Consider the following 14401-nt stretch of genomic DNA (forward strand, 5'->3'; position numbering starts at 1 on the left):
AGTTGACGTAATTATATCAAAGGATTACTGGTTAGCTAAGGCATGCATGGATAAAAGATTCAGTGGTAACATACATAGAGGTTTTTAGTGATAATAAAATAATATGGTTTAGTTCAAAAAAAAAACAAAATAATATAGAAAATATAAAATTACAAAACAAGACCATTAATAACTAAATCTTAATTTGTTTTTTTTAATAAATGTGAAAATTCTAAAATATAGATTAATTTGAAACAGAGGGAGTATACGACTATGTACGTGGAAGATATGCGCTTATGTACCACTAAAGTTCCAGCAACTGGTCCAAGATTCCATGACGACAAGGACCATTAGGCCTAATTTGCATGGATCCAATTGCCTAAATTTCATCCTTCGTAGATCCAAATGATCACCAGCCAATAAAATACTTAATCAATAATTAATTAATTCCTAATTAGTTACAAAATAATAGTGTTAGATATTGTAATATAATAAATTCTTTGTTATTGATCCGATCTAAGTTTGGGAAATGTGGGAATTGGATTGAAGTTAAGAAGAGTGTATAAACTAGAATTTAGTAGAAGTTGTAGAGTGGGGGTGTGGTCCTTATATACAGTATCTATTAATTGTTGATTTAAGTGTATAACTTTTATAAAATTGCTCAAAAAGTGTATAACATTTATAAAGATAATATAGGTCTATAAAATATTATATATTCTTCAGAAGGTTGTCTGCGTTTGTAGTTTATTATATCAAATTAACAGAAGTGAGACATGAAGTGGTGGGAAATGGGAAGCCGAGATTACAAAACATAGTATTAATATAACCACAAAATAAATACTAGGTAGTGTTTTAATTTGGTTTCTTTACCACACGCGACGTTTTAATTAGTTTGAACTCTTCCCGATACCTAATTGGGACTTGAAAAGTTCAGTCCTTCGCCAAACCCTTTTGTGGCTCACTCTACTTCTTGTGTTGCTCCACACATATACATCAATTATTCTTCTAAAAGTAAGTAAACTTGTGGAAAATCAATTCAATAGAAGTAAAACCACAAAATATATTGATTTTATGCAGCAAAATACAAAGAAGGCAGACCAATCTATGTTTTTGACAAAAAAAAGGCAGACCAATCTACGTTGTGGTTCACTCTACTCCTTGTGTTGCATGCACATACAAATAATTTGTCTTCTCTAAAACTAAGTAAGCTTACAGAAAATCAATTTAATAGAATTTTATTGTGTTTTTGGTTTTCTCTATGCAATAAAATACAAAGACGTCAGACCATTCTACGTTGTATGATTGTATCTATAAAGATTACGTGTATGTGGTTCACAATTTATTTTGCGTGTCTATCCTAATCAATCCTAATCGATAACTTAACATAAACCACAACTATATATATATATATATATATATATATATATATATATATATATATATATATTAGCTTACAAAATCCTGTCTTATTTATATATTTTTAGTATGTTTGTAACAACATTTACTCATTTACTCGTTAAAAAATAGGAAACATCATTGTAAATAATTTTAGCAAAAAAAAAACATCATTGTAAACAATAGTTTTTTTACAGAAAGATAAAATGAAAACAGAGACTATCCACAGCCAGGATAATCAGTTTCGGACAAAACAAAGTAACAAAACGCCCAATTATGCAAAAACTTTATTCAGAAAATAACAAGGAAATGATATCATAATGTATAATATATGATGTTTTGGCTCCTTTAAAAAATGACAAAGAAATGAATGGCAGAAAAGTCAAGAAAATCCTTTATATAGTCCCGCGAGTGTTAATCACTTAAATGCATTGAGAAAGAAAAAACACAAAATAAGTGTGAGAAAGATAGAAAGAGTCTCTCTCTTGAGTCTTTAATTAAGTCATGCAGTTCAAATCATCATCATCTTCAACTTCATCACCTTCCATGAAACTCAAAACCATAATCCAAAATCTCCTCGCACATCCTCTCTACCGTTTCCTTAGAGCTGTTTCGAGAGCCAAATCAATCTTTCTAGAGATCTCTAAACATAACAACAAGAAACGAAAGCTCACGATGTTTTATCCAAGAAAGGCTTCGAAGAATCAACGCAAGATCTTTTTTGGATCGTTCAGGTTGCATTACAACTGGTGTTCATCTGATGTTGTTCCTGTCCCTCAGCCTTTTCATTTTTCTGTCTCTGACATCAATGGCGCAGAATGATGAGTCTCAGCTCTCTGGCTACCTCGAGTGGCTGGAGCACAAGAAGGTGGATGATTTGGAAGAGAACAGAGATGTTGGAGAAGCGGATGATGATAATGATATTGATCATTTGGCAGATATGTTCATCGCTAATTGTCATGAGAAGTTTTTGCTCGAGAAGGTGGAATCTTATAGGAGATCTCAAGAAATGTTAGAAAGGAGTTTGTGAATTATCAGATGTGGAACGTAGATTTGAACTTTCGAATCATTAGTTAATAATCATTCTGTGAAATCTTAGCTACTTTGATTTGATTATATTGCCAAAAGGTGGTGAAAGTCTTGAAAGTTTTGGGGGGTAATGTGTGACAAGTGAAACTTTTGGGGTTTGTCAGTGAAACATGATACTGTAATAAGACAAATAACTATTGATGTCCATCTAATTGGGCACATTTAGTTAAGTTGCGAGTTATAATTAGTGTTTGGTGTGTTACCAAAAAAAAAAAAAATTAGTGTTTGGTAAACTGCGTCCAACTTGCCTATTAGGAGTACTTATAAGAGATTACAAATTAGAACTACAAATGATTTTTCAGAAGAAAAAAAAGAATTACAAAAGATAAAATTGAAAGACAAGAAAATAGCTTTGTTAAAACCAAAACAGAATTAAAAATGGGCATACGCAATGCACAATGCAAAACCAAAACAGATTAAAAAATGGACATAGGCAATGCACAATGCATGGTACACTAAACTTTCAAGAGGACCTTCACCACCTTGTAAGATGCTAAGATTTCACTTGTGAAGAGGACTTTCAAGAGGACTTTCACCACAATTGTTAAAGAGATATGCATTCATACTTAGATTGACAAAAAGAGATTGATTGGCTACAAACGTAATATGCAGTAGTTGCATCTTACAATTATTCTATGGGTCATTAGTTAATATCTTTTTTTAAAGGAATTATGCTTACGAATTACGCTTCTGTTTAAATTCATCTCATATCCTTTCATTAAACCGGAAGTCTTAAAAATATTCATAATCAAGAGAAAAACTGCTTGGAAAAGTAGAATACATACATCTAATTGAGTAGCATGTAGCCCCGGTTGATTGTGCAGTTTTATATTCCAACTAAATATGATGAGTTATAATTATGGATACTTTTCTTCCACTAGTTCCTCTTCTTACCATATTCTATGCATAGTCCAAACTTCGAACAACAAATTAAGTACCAGACATTATGCGTTTGATTTTAACCTTTTGACTTCTAATGGAAAAAGTGATCAGTATATATAGAGTCACTTTTCTACATCCCTAGAAATTTTTTTGGTTGACATTTGTAGTTTGTGACTTTATGTAGCATGCTCGAGACCCAAAATTATTGTACTGGAGAATGTTTATGTAACATAAGGAAACTAAAAATATATATGAATACGATACGATTACATCAACGGATATACAACCAGTAGAATGCAAATGGGTATGTGTTGGGCCAAGAGTTATAATATATGCAAGTGAAATCATGCAGACTTGGTTCCCAACTAACTGATGACTTTCCATCAAAGAGAAGCTTATTGATGATATCTATTAACTGGTAACTTATCAATTATCTGTAGGGGTTTCATCACTCTCATTTTCTTAATTATCTATCTTTCCTTCTGCCAAAAACCAGACCATCTGGTGTGTACGGTGATCAATGTATTGATGCTATCAATTACATCCATGTTAAATTTTTTTTTTTTTGGATTCATTAAGAGAAAGAGTTTTAAAAGGGTATATGGATAGGATTACTGATTAAGTGGGCTGCTAAACAAGATTTGGCAAGCCCATCAGCAGATTCATTTAGAGATCTAGGAATGAAAATAAAGCGACAAGAAAGAAACGATGAAGAAGACGAGAAAGCAAGGTTGTCGATATCGACGAGAACTCCAAAGAGCTCCGTTGATCGTCGGCGAGAGTTGATCGTGTTAACGAGCACTTGAGAATCTGATTTGAGACAGATGTGATGATAATTGTGGGATGCCGCTTGCAGGAGGGCTTCGCGAATCGCCAGAGCTTCAGCCATGCAAGGAGATGAGACTGATGTTTGGGCGCAGGATCCACGAAAGATCTCTCGATTGGTAGCATTGGTGAATATCCAGGCGAGACCCGCAGCTCGATCGCCCCCCTTCCATGAAGCGTCAGTGTTGCAGATTATTTCCGATGGATCTGCGGCTGTCTGAAGGTTGATTTGTGAGGTCCGTTGGGTCTGTATCGGTTGTGCTGCCTCCCACTCCTTTTGGAGGACTAGAGCTCTCGTGAAGACGGTCCGTTGGTTAAAATTTAGTGTACTAAAAAGAGATTTAATGAAATCAAGTGAAAACATATTTATAAAAAGAAGTAAATAAAATTATTGTAGTAAATGTTTGTTTTAGAAAAAGAGAAGAAGTCAATTCTATCAACTGAATCCACTAAATTTCTGTCGAGCTATTTATTTTATTAATTCAAATTTAATCATCTTGTTTCTTGACTACAATAATTAACGCCTAAAAATAAGCGATTCGTTCAAATAAACCGTAAAAGTTGGTTACAATAAACAGATCCTACCTTCTTCCACAAGTCATATACCTATCGCTTGCTTCAGAGATTGCTTGAAGGTTCCTCTGTTCTCTCTCTCTCTCTCGATCTCTTTAATGGAGGATCACAAAGATCAACGCATGACAGAGCCTCTCGAAGGTACGTCTGCTCAGAAACTCCTCACGAATCGACTTCTTGCGTAACATTTCTCATCGCAACCTCTTTAGGGTTTTCGAGTGGTTAGAGAAGTGAGTTTGTTAGTAGTTTTGAACACCAACGTGATCTTGATTCTGTTCCTCCCTATGATGCAGAGGATCCAGAGCTCTGTTCCGACTCCTCCTACTCCTCCTACACCGATAGCAGCGACGATGAAGAGATGACAGATCAGTTCGTAGATGAAGAGTCCAAGACAAAGAAACTCAACGAACTCAAAAGAAGAGCCTTTTACTCTGTTCTCCTTGCCTTCAAAGCTGAAACCTTCTCATCAGGAAACGTAAACACACATTCTCTCTCTCTCTTCATTTGCTTCTCTGATATCTCATTAGGGTTTGTTTTGTTGTGTTGCTTCAGAAGAGGACTCAGATCATTGAGAAGCTTATGAACGAGTGGAGTATTGCTCAAGAAACCCGCGCCTCTTTTGAGGATAGCATTCAGAAGAATCTTGTTGCCCATCGACAAAGGTATACACTTTGATCATAAAGGTTTCGACTTTCGATGATTTAACCTTTTTTTTTTGTTTCCTCAGGGTTGTTTCAGAAGCGAAGAAGCCACTGATCATAAGACTACCTGTAAAGCAGAGCTTTTCATTTGAGCTTTTTTGCATAACAAAGTTTCAAACTTTTCATTGGACTCTGTATTACTTGCAGGCCAAGAAACCAACTCATGTTGCTACTACGCCTTGCTCAAGCTGGGGCAGAGTTAATCCGGAGGCTCTAGTTGGAAGAAGGGTCTGTGTAAGAATGGATGGTGAAGATGAGTTCGAAGTCTTGGTGATCAAAGAGTTTAACGCAAAAGATGTAATAAAACAAGACCCTTTTCCTTTGTGTTGTTCTCTCTCTTTCTATCTATGCGTTTGTTCATGTTCTGAGAGAAGTTTGGTTTTTGCTAGGGAACGCATCGCCTTGCGACTGTAGACCCGAACGTGAAGTGGTTGAATGAAGCGTCGAGCTGGATGGATGTTAGGAAGGTAATAACATAGAACTATTGGCATCTACCTTCATATGTTAAGGTTTTGATCTCAAAATGATTCATTGCAGATTCCGGCTGAAGATATTAAATGGAGACATGGAGAAGATCCTAAGTTTGAAACTCCTCCAGGCTCTGGTGCAGGACAATGATGAGTATCATCACCAAAAGACCCTCTTATGCACTTTATTGATTGAGATCTTTAGTACTTGTACAATCACTAAGAACCTTTTTTTTTGCTGGAGTTATGGAAGAAACGGTCAGTGTTAAGTGTTAAAACATGATGATTCCAGTAACTTCTTTTGTAAGTGGTTGCCTTATTACCAAAATGCTTGATTCTACAGAAGATAGGACTGGTATGTCAGGATTGAAATATGTCATCTACTTCTCGGAAGCTTCCCTCTGGTACAGAGGGTTCGATTCTCTGTCAAACTGTTCAAATTATCATCTTGCAATCAACCCTTCAGATTATCTCACATAACTAGGCAGCAAATCATACATGCTTGTTTCTTTTTTATTTGTTTAACCAAACTTACATGCAATCATCACCAAAACATTCATGGATTCATCATACAACTAAACATCTAAGATTACATCTCATGTTAGGAATTGGCAGAGAGGTCTTCTCAATTACCACCACAAAGAGTTTACTAAACATGACTAATAGCTCCTCGTAAACATCTTAATTAATAGTTATAGTACTTGATCAATTGCTTTCAGATCCTAGAGACTTGGCAAATTTCCTTTTTGGCACAACCATACTTGAGACTTGTCATACAATCAACCTCACAGCAATTCAAAACATCTCAAATTAAACTTCTAGAGCAATTCCATTGAAATGTTATAAAGATGTTCTTTCAACGCAGCAGTAGTGTAACGCATATATATACACAAAAGCCATAGCTAAATCAAGAAGATGAATAAAGCTTTCATGGCAGAGTTGTTACCAAATACCATTTCAAGCAGCTCCTTTCAAGGCTTTCTTCAACTCCTCCGCCACGTCACCCTCTTCCTTGCTCTTCTTCCCTCCGTAATCCGACGTCGTTCGCTCACTACTCCACCTATCACCTCTCGCTCTACCATTGCTGTTGTTATTGTTGTTGTTGTTGCTCCTCTCGGCTTCACGGTACTTCGAATGCGAACCGTAATCTATCATCGCCGGCGAGAACGGCCTGACGTTCGATATCATCACTCCACGTAGATCTTCAACAGCTCTCTTTAACTGCCTATTCTCCGACCGAAGCTCCTCCAATACCAAACACACGTCATCACCCGAAACTTTGACCGGATCGCTCGTTGACTTTGTCTCTCTACTACCACCCGACCCGTCCACGTGTTCGATCCCTACCTTATCCATCACAAGAAACGGAAACCTCCTCAACGAAATCTCAGCCGTCGGATCGAAACCTCCCCTGATCTCCGTCGGAACCCTAACCCCCCACCTAAAATTCACCACCGCGCGTCCCCTCACCGGCATCGACGTCCTCGCCGCGACCTCCACGCCGGAAATCAAACCGGCGATATCTCCGGCGGACGTCGACGGCAAGACGGTGACTTTTCTGAGCCCCGGCGAATCCACGACCTCGATCGACGAATCCTCCTCACCGGAGATGAATCCCGACGACGAAGAATGAGACTTTTTGATCGAGAAGTCTCCGAACCGCGGCTTGAAGTGGAGCATGAAGGTCGGGGTGCTGCTGTTGTTACCTAAGAGGTTGAACTCGGCGCTCATGAGCATGGAGGTGGAGACGGGAGAGCCGAAGGGTCCGGTGCCGGTTTTGACGACGAGGGAGAAGGGGCTGTGGGAGTCATTGGGGCGGTAGGAGAGCTTGAGAGACGGGCCGGATTCGAAGAAGGTGGAGAGGTTGAGGCTGAGCTCTTTGGATTCTCCGGCGACGATTCCGGATTGGAACGGGAGGCCTAGGATGCTCAGAGGGACCTTGGCGCGGAAGAGAGGGTTCTTCTCCTCGCGGAACTTCATCGACGCCTTCATCTTTGCTACGGAGAGAGAGTGCAGTGTGATCGAATTGTAAAGTTTTTGTTTTTTTTTTAAGATTTGAATTTTTTTTTGTAAATGTTATCTTTCTGTAAAAGGTTATGGTTGGAGATAGAGAGGAGGAGACAGAAGGTGCGATTTTACGGTTTTACCCTTGTGTTATGTGAGGAATAACGGTTAGTGTGGGCTGGTCTGTGCTGTAGTTATGTGGAAGTTGCAAGGTGGAGAGATAAGGTGGTGAAGGCTTAAAATGGAAGGTAGACAAAGCTCTGGTGTTTTGTTTATCTGTTGTTTTCTTATTTCTATCTGTTGGTTTCTTAAGCCCGTAAAGATTAAATAGGCCTTATTGGGCCAGAAATATTACAGATGCTAATAAGGTCTGTCTGCATTTATCAGCATCTTTCATCCACCCCTTTTTGAATGTATGTAACTGTATACCAAAAATAAGAAAATGTATAAACATATGTATATAACAAAATCTTAAAACGTGGAAATGAGATATGGTATAAAAAGTAGTATATATCCTAATTAAGATGTTATTATTGAGAGTCTTTTACAATTTTCACAGTATGTTTTATATTTAAATTGAAAATCTTTCAAAAGTTTATTAATTTATTTTTATTATAAATTGCGAAAATTTTAAAAATATTTCTGATCTGTATATAAAAAATATTTAATTTAGATATTTTTTATACGGATCACTTTAATTTTCATAGCAAAACCTGTCTATCTATACAGACATACACTTCACGCGATTATTATTTACCGCAATCTTAACATGTTTACCAAAAAAAGATTATTAGTTACGGTTTATTTTGTTTTGGAACATATCATTTACGGTTAATCAAACTAGAGATTCATCATTTCCTCAAACTAAATCGTACGCAGTTGGATTAAATAAATGGAATAGTTTTGTTTGTTGCAAATTTTACAACAATAAATCTGTCGGGGGTCCATCCACATTCCAGCTAAGGAGAGATGTACAAAAAGATTAGAACTGCGAACCACGTCAAACAAATCCGAGTGAGGACCACTATCTATACGGCTTAAGTGGGGACACGTGTCTAACAAACAGTGGTTTAGTAGCATGCATGTGGTCCGAATCTAAAAGAGAGCACAAGACTCGTGTGTTCGACTCTGAGTCTCTCACGTACACGTTTGTACACAACGAAGTTCGAACCAAATCAGCAAATCCTTTATGGTAGCTGTTACCCTCGTTTTTCCAACTAGCTGCTATATAATCTTCACGCTACATCCAACGGTTGTTATTCATTATATCTAGTAGTAGTAGTTATCGTCGAATCATTCACCATTGACTCTATTTCCTTCTAAAATATATATAGGTCATAGCTTTAGTCATTAGAAAACAATAAAGTTAATTTAGTTCAAAAATATATTCTTACGCAAAGTAAGATCGTGCAAGGAAAACCTAGGGGATTATGTAAGGGTTTTAAAGGGTTTACTATGTTTCTATAATGATGTCGATCGACCCACGAATATGACCTCTCTAATTAACATTTTTTGTTAATACTAATAAAAATATAGACATTTGTTTTTAACTGTCTTTTAGGTCTAGCATATATATATATAATAATTATATAAGGGGACGCTAGTTGTCTTCGTTAATTTACTTTCTTGCAAAGTTGTCATTTAGCAAGCAAATGGATATAATGACTTCATGGATATCGGTATATTCTTTTCTAATTCGTGGAAGGTCACTAATATAACTAAGTAATGAGCTTGTTGTTTATAGATTTTCGATTTGATTTAGATAATGTATGTATATAATATATTAGTGACCCAATATATGAATATGTACATGTTAGATTGGATTGGATCATGATCATCCTAAAACATATAGATGAAATTAAGTAAAAAAAAGTTTTGGTTGTCTGCTAAATAAATAAATATGTTAATTTCCTTTTACTGAATATTACTTTTATTCATTTTCTTTTTCTTTCCAATCTGGGATATTGTTTAAATATATATGTTAATTTTGTTTTATTTGTATTTATATTTGAAATATGATAAAGAATAATGGAAAGATAAAAAGGTGAAAATAAACAGACGTAAGGAAGTGAAACTGCCTCGTGCATTATGAGAAGAAGGACGTGAGACGACTAAAGGTAAAAGGTTAGTGAGAGTCACCGAAGAATCATGCCATCTCCATGTCTTCACATTCCACTTTATCATTTATCTCCAACTTTTCTAAATTATTGTCTCCATTTGCTGATCAACATATTTTCTTTTGTTCTAAATTCCTATTTAATGTATACTCATGTGAATCAGGATATAAATTTGTATATAATATATACACCTAGTTAGTATATATGAACTATCAATTATTTGATTGAAACAACAACAACGAAGTTTTCTTTTGCGACCATATGTTTTTTTCTTGGTTGATAATTTAGGCTAAATATGAAATGTAAAATAAAAGTCTAGTTCAGTCTACGTATAATGGATCTCTCCCATCAACTAAACAATGTAACTAATATACGATATTATATTCTTGGAAGATAAAAGAGCAATCATAAGTTTGTTGAGTTTGTGTGCCTGACATGGGTCCAAGTTTGTGAAATCCTACTTGTATATTAATTTAATCCATTAACTAGTACCACCTGCATTTATCTATTATACACAAGCACAAACATGACACATAACATAAATATTTCAATATTGCGTACGAATACAAAAATGCGATATTAAAAAAATTACAACATGATAATTTGATTAGTGGGAGAGGACCAATGCCCTTAAAGATATTTCAGTCTTGGGAGGCATACTTATACATCTTTCTCATATTAACAACATGTAGTTACTTAATCCAACTAGTTTCTTTTGAAATTACATGATGGCTATAAATGTATAGAAAAATATATTAACAAATTTCCCATTATATTATTCACCTATGTCTAGTTCATATATATACTTGCCACATATAAAAACATTTATATTGAAGAACAATGGTTTTAAATCATTGTTTTTTGTTCTTTCTAATCATTTCCTTTTTCCTCCTATATATAACCTTGACATATCTCCACTTGCTATCATATTCACCAACTCCATCTATCTCTCTTCTACAATAAACCCTGATAATTCCAAAAAATGGAAGCCACCATCTTCAAGAAAACAAGAAGCTCATCATCAACCCTGGCGATGCACAAACATTCACACTCAATAACCAAAACAAAGCCAAAGATCCGTATAATTCACATATTTGCACCTGAGATCATCAAGACCGACGTTGCCAACTTCCGTGAGCTCGTCCAAAGCCTAACAGGCAAACCAGAAGACCATGGCGTTTTAAGGACAAAACCAAGAAGAGGTACTCATCGTCAAGTCCAAGACATGATCAACATGGAGAAACTAAGACAAGTCCAGCGCTGTGAAGACCAAGGGTTCTGCTCAAACTCAGAGATTGAAGAGATGACGATGACTTGGAATGATGGTGAGAGCTCAGGAGGGTTCTTGAATGGTTTGGGAGATTTTGGAGGGTTTATTCAAGAACTTGGTGAATTTCCCTATATGCCCTTGTCCTCCATGGATGCTTCGGCTTCATCTAACTCGTCTTCTTCGTCCCATTTACATGGTGGATCAATTTTCTCAGATTCTCATCACCAATTCTAACTCTTGTCTCTTGAACAAAAGAGTTCTTTTTCCTTTATAAATGGTGTTTATTATTTTCTTTATTAGGGTTTTGTGGAAATAATTTTTATTTGTATTTGTTTAGTACAATTAATTGATTTTATGTAGAGCTTAAACTCCTTTTAGTTTCTCCCTTGATGTCTTATGATTTGTACATAGTCTTAAAGACACTACTCCCTCTGTTTCTAAATTATGCATTTATTTATGTTCTACACATATTAAAAGTTTATTAAAAAAAGTTGATTACAAATGTGTTATTTTGTGATTTAGTTATTTTCCATAAGAATTAATAGTACTTGAATAATTATGATCATTTTTTGAAATTTACCATTTACCGTACTCAGCAAGTATAAAAATTGCATAGAAAATGTAAAATATTTATTTCTTAGAAATGAAGGAGGACATGTAACATTTAATTTCGTTTATCAAAGTGTTAATAATGGATAACGAAACAATATCTCTGTGTCCGGAGAGATATAGTAAGTTGTATTCAGTTTGTTTGACATTTACAGACATAAACAGAGGAACATAATAAGGAGCTGTTCATTTTAACTGTTGTATTCAAGATTCTCTACAACGTTCGATGAAGACGATGTTTCAACTCTCGTTAGAACTTCAGGCACACCCAAAGTATCTCTTACAATCTGCACCAACAACAAAAACACCGTTTCATATTCAGTAAAAGCTTCTCTGCAAAGATTATTAACTTATAAGGGCATAACAACTTACAAGAATCTCGTCGTCTAGATAAGATATCATGAAGAATCTCTGGTAAGATCCACCTGAAAGCCGATACCAATGGTTACAATGTCACATGTGAGCAGTAAAAAATGTTAAAAACGTTGCTTACCAAGTGGAATCCTTAGACCATTGGCTAGAGTATCCTTAACAGGTTCAGGAAGCTGCTGCAAAGTAGTGGTAGCTTGACCAAGTAAACCTCTTAGCTGTTCCGGTACTGCTTCTTCAATAACAGTTGGCGACTCTAGCATTCCCTCTAGATACTCTTCCTTCATCCTTAAAGGCCCTTCCACTGTCAATTTCGACGTCAAGATGACTTTGTTTTCTATCTGCACAGACAAATAACTCCTTTTCTTTGATTCTGCCTATACATATATATATCTTTTTTTGACAGTTTCATTACTCAAAAACTGTTTATACATGAATGTATATATATACCATGTTTAGCAGCTTAACGTTAGCTGTGGCCCTTGTGCTAGCATCTTTAATGACAATGTCCATACTTGATAGACTCACAAATGAAGAAGGAAACCTCCTGCCACAGTCCCAAACAGATAGATTTTTAAAATGTTAATGTATCCATGAGAAAGATGCATAGTTGTAAGAAGACTACTAACTCGAATATAAGCCGAGCGGCAAGTGAACCAGGAGTGTTGGATCCAAACCACTCAAAACTCCATCTCCCTTCGAGATAAGGAGACCTGTAAAAGGTATCAAGAACAAGTTTGTGTCATTGGTCTAAAACTTAAAGCCTCAAAACTGGTAATAAAAGCACATACGTGGTTGGTCTAGGAGTCGGGTTAAGCCGCTCTAGTGTAGTTATCCTCTCATTCACATCAATCTTTTGAAAATCAGTGATCTTCCCTGTAACTAAAGCCTCAAACCCTCCAGCATCATTGAACTGTTAAATCCAGCGAGTAAATTTTTTTTTTTTTTTTAAAACAGAGTAAATAAAAGTAGAGACTTTCAAATGGTATGAATCCAATTACTAAGAAAGAAAGGAGGCAACTTTCAAATTCAAGATACTGAAATGGAAGATCTAAAGGTAGAGACTTTACGGCGAGAATGAGCGATTCTTTAGCGGAGAGACGCTCCATTTCTCTGGCGTAAACCGAAGGGATGCCTTGAGCTGCCTCTTGTACCATAGCTCTGCTTATCATTCTCCGGGAATGACTCTGACCCTTCTTCTCCGGGTGAAGATTGAGAGAAACCCTTGTCGGCGGCAACGGGGGTGATGCGGAGGAGGAGAAGCTCAATCGAACCGCGGAGGTGGCTGAGACGGAACAGTGTTGTGTCAGCGCCATCAGAGAAGAAAAATGTCAGAAAAATTGGTTTGTGTTGAACGAGGAAGAAGAGGAGGAGAGAGAGCTAACAGGGAAAAACAGTCTTTTATTTATTACTAGGGTCGGCCCGCCCTACGGGCGGAAAATTATAAAAAAACTATTTTTTATGAATTTAAATTAATTTTATGAAGCATATTTTTAAAATGTAGATTGAAAACGATATTATAAAAACAAAAAAATAGAATTCGAAAATTATGTTGTTATTTTTAATAAATATTTTTGGACTGAATAAAATGACAGTAACCTTCGCGATATCTAATATAATAGGATTAATGTTGTCCTTCATGTGCATATAATTATACAATGATCATGCCGGAGAAATATGTTAAGGAAAAGCTTATATTATCTAAGCCAAAACAATCTTTTGTTAGTGTGACCTTTTGTTAGTGTGAATAGCTTACGTCTATGTATATTTTAATTAAAATGTGATAGTTTTCTCCTAATGAAAGTCATACTTCAACCTCCCTGCCACTTTTTAAACTGAAAACAGTATTTCGTTATTAACTGGTTTTGTTCAAACTACATGCAGGAAACAACAGAATAGAAATATTAGTGAACTTTACTTGATCTGTACAGAATTTGGAATCAATATGGCATAGGTAACAACATTCCCCTAGTTCCACTTTTTCTTATAACGTCTATCTTCTCCGGTTTATGCTAGCTACATTGTTGTACTCTAATGTATGTGGTTTCTTATTTCTCTCTAAAAAGTCAAAGCATCATTAACATATGGTTTGCATATTAAAAGTGAAAATATCATTGACAC

The 14401-nt window shown here is 35.8% G+C and overlaps 4 protein-coding genes and 1 pseudogene across 4 annotated transcripts; 3 read left to right on the forward strand and 2 right to left on the reverse strand.

The window, feature by feature from the left end:
• The first annotated feature begins 1814 nt into the window (after positions 1–1814).
• Positions 1815–2692, forward strand: LOC108852746 (uncharacterized; annotated as a pseudogene).
• Positions 2693–4689: 1997 nt separating this feature from the next.
• On the forward strand, positions 4690–6288 carry LOC108853173 (protein EMSY-LIKE 1). Its single transcript, XM_018626621.2, has 7 exons — positions 4690–4884; positions 5037–5218; positions 5296–5405; positions 5471–5513; positions 5592–5741; positions 5834–5911; positions 5982–6288. Exons 1-7 carry the CDS (start codon positions 4842–4844, stop codon positions 6060–6062), a joined length of 687 nt encoding a protein of 228 aa, XP_018482123.1. The 5' UTR covers positions 4690–4841; the 3' UTR covers positions 6063–6288.
• A 415-nt stretch (positions 6289–6703) lies between these two features.
• Positions 6704–8033, reverse strand: LOC108849278 (uncharacterized). The gene has a single exon (XM_018622828.2). The coding sequence runs from the start codon at positions 7901–7903 to the stop codon at positions 6869–6871; it is 1035 nt and encodes a 344-aa protein (XP_018478330.1). The 5' UTR covers positions 7904–8033; the 3' UTR covers positions 6704–6868.
• Positions 8034–10941: 2908 nt separating this feature from the next.
• LOC108852773 (VQ motif-containing protein 25) lies at positions 10942–11683 on the forward strand. Its single transcript, XM_018626255.2, has one exon. The coding sequence runs from the start codon at positions 11015–11017 to the stop codon at positions 11534–11536; it is 522 nt and encodes a 173-aa protein (XP_018481757.1). The 5' UTR covers positions 10942–11014; the 3' UTR covers positions 11537–11683.
• Positions 11684–11946: 263 nt separating this feature from the next.
• Positions 11947–13660, reverse strand: LOC108849604 (probable plastid-lipid-associated protein 9, chloroplastic). The gene is made up of 7 exons (XM_018623175.2): positions 13351–13660; positions 13072–13193; positions 12910–12993; positions 12731–12827; positions 12405–12621; positions 12284–12336; positions 11947–12198 (listed from the first exon to the last, which is right to left on the reverse strand). The coding sequence occupies exons 1-7, from the start codon at positions 13594–13596 to the stop codon at positions 12103–12105; spliced, it is 915 nt and encodes a 304-aa protein (XP_018478677.1). The 5' UTR covers positions 13597–13660; the 3' UTR covers positions 11947–12102.
• Positions 13661–14401: the final 741 nt, after the last annotated feature.

This window comes from Raphanus sativus, chromosome 4 (assembly GCF_000801105.2).
Source record: "Raphanus sativus cultivar WK10039 chromosome 4, ASM80110v3, whole genome shotgun sequence".
NCBI classification, from domain to species: domain Eukaryota; kingdom Viridiplantae; phylum Streptophyta; class Magnoliopsida; order Brassicales; family Brassicaceae; genus Raphanus; species Raphanus sativus.

Coding starts and splice junctions, on each gene's coding strand:
- LOC108853173 (XM_018626621.2), top strand. CDS start 4,842: ATGGAGGATCACAAAGATCAACGCATGACAGAGCCTCTCGAAG. Junction 5,406..5,470: donor CTTGTTGCCCATCGACAAAG/GTATACACTTTG, acceptor TTGTTTCCTCAG/GGTTGTTTCAGAAGCGAAGA. Junction 5,742..5,833: donor AAGAGTTTAACGCAAAAGAT/GTAATAAAACAA, acceptor GGTTTTTGCTAG/GGAACGCATCGCCTTGCGAC.
- LOC108849278 (XM_018622828.2), bottom strand. CDS start 7,903: ATGAAGGCGTCGATGAAGTTCCGCGAGGAGAAGAACCCTCTCTTCCGC.
- LOC108852773 (XM_018626255.2), top strand. CDS start 11,015: ATGGAAGCCACCATCTTCAAGAAAACAAGAAGCTCATCATCAACCCTG.
- LOC108849604 (XM_018623175.2), bottom strand. CDS start 13,596: ATGGCGCTGACACAACACTGTTCCGTCTCAGCCACCTCCGCGGTTCGA. Junction 12,994..13,071: donor CCGACTCCTAGACCAACCAC/GTATGTGCTTTT, acceptor TACCTTTTACAG/GTCTCCTTATCTCGAAGGGA. Junction 12,199..12,283: donor ATCTAGACGACGAGATTCTT/GTAAGTTGTTAT, acceptor TTGTTGGTGCAG/ATTGTAAGAGATACTTTGGG.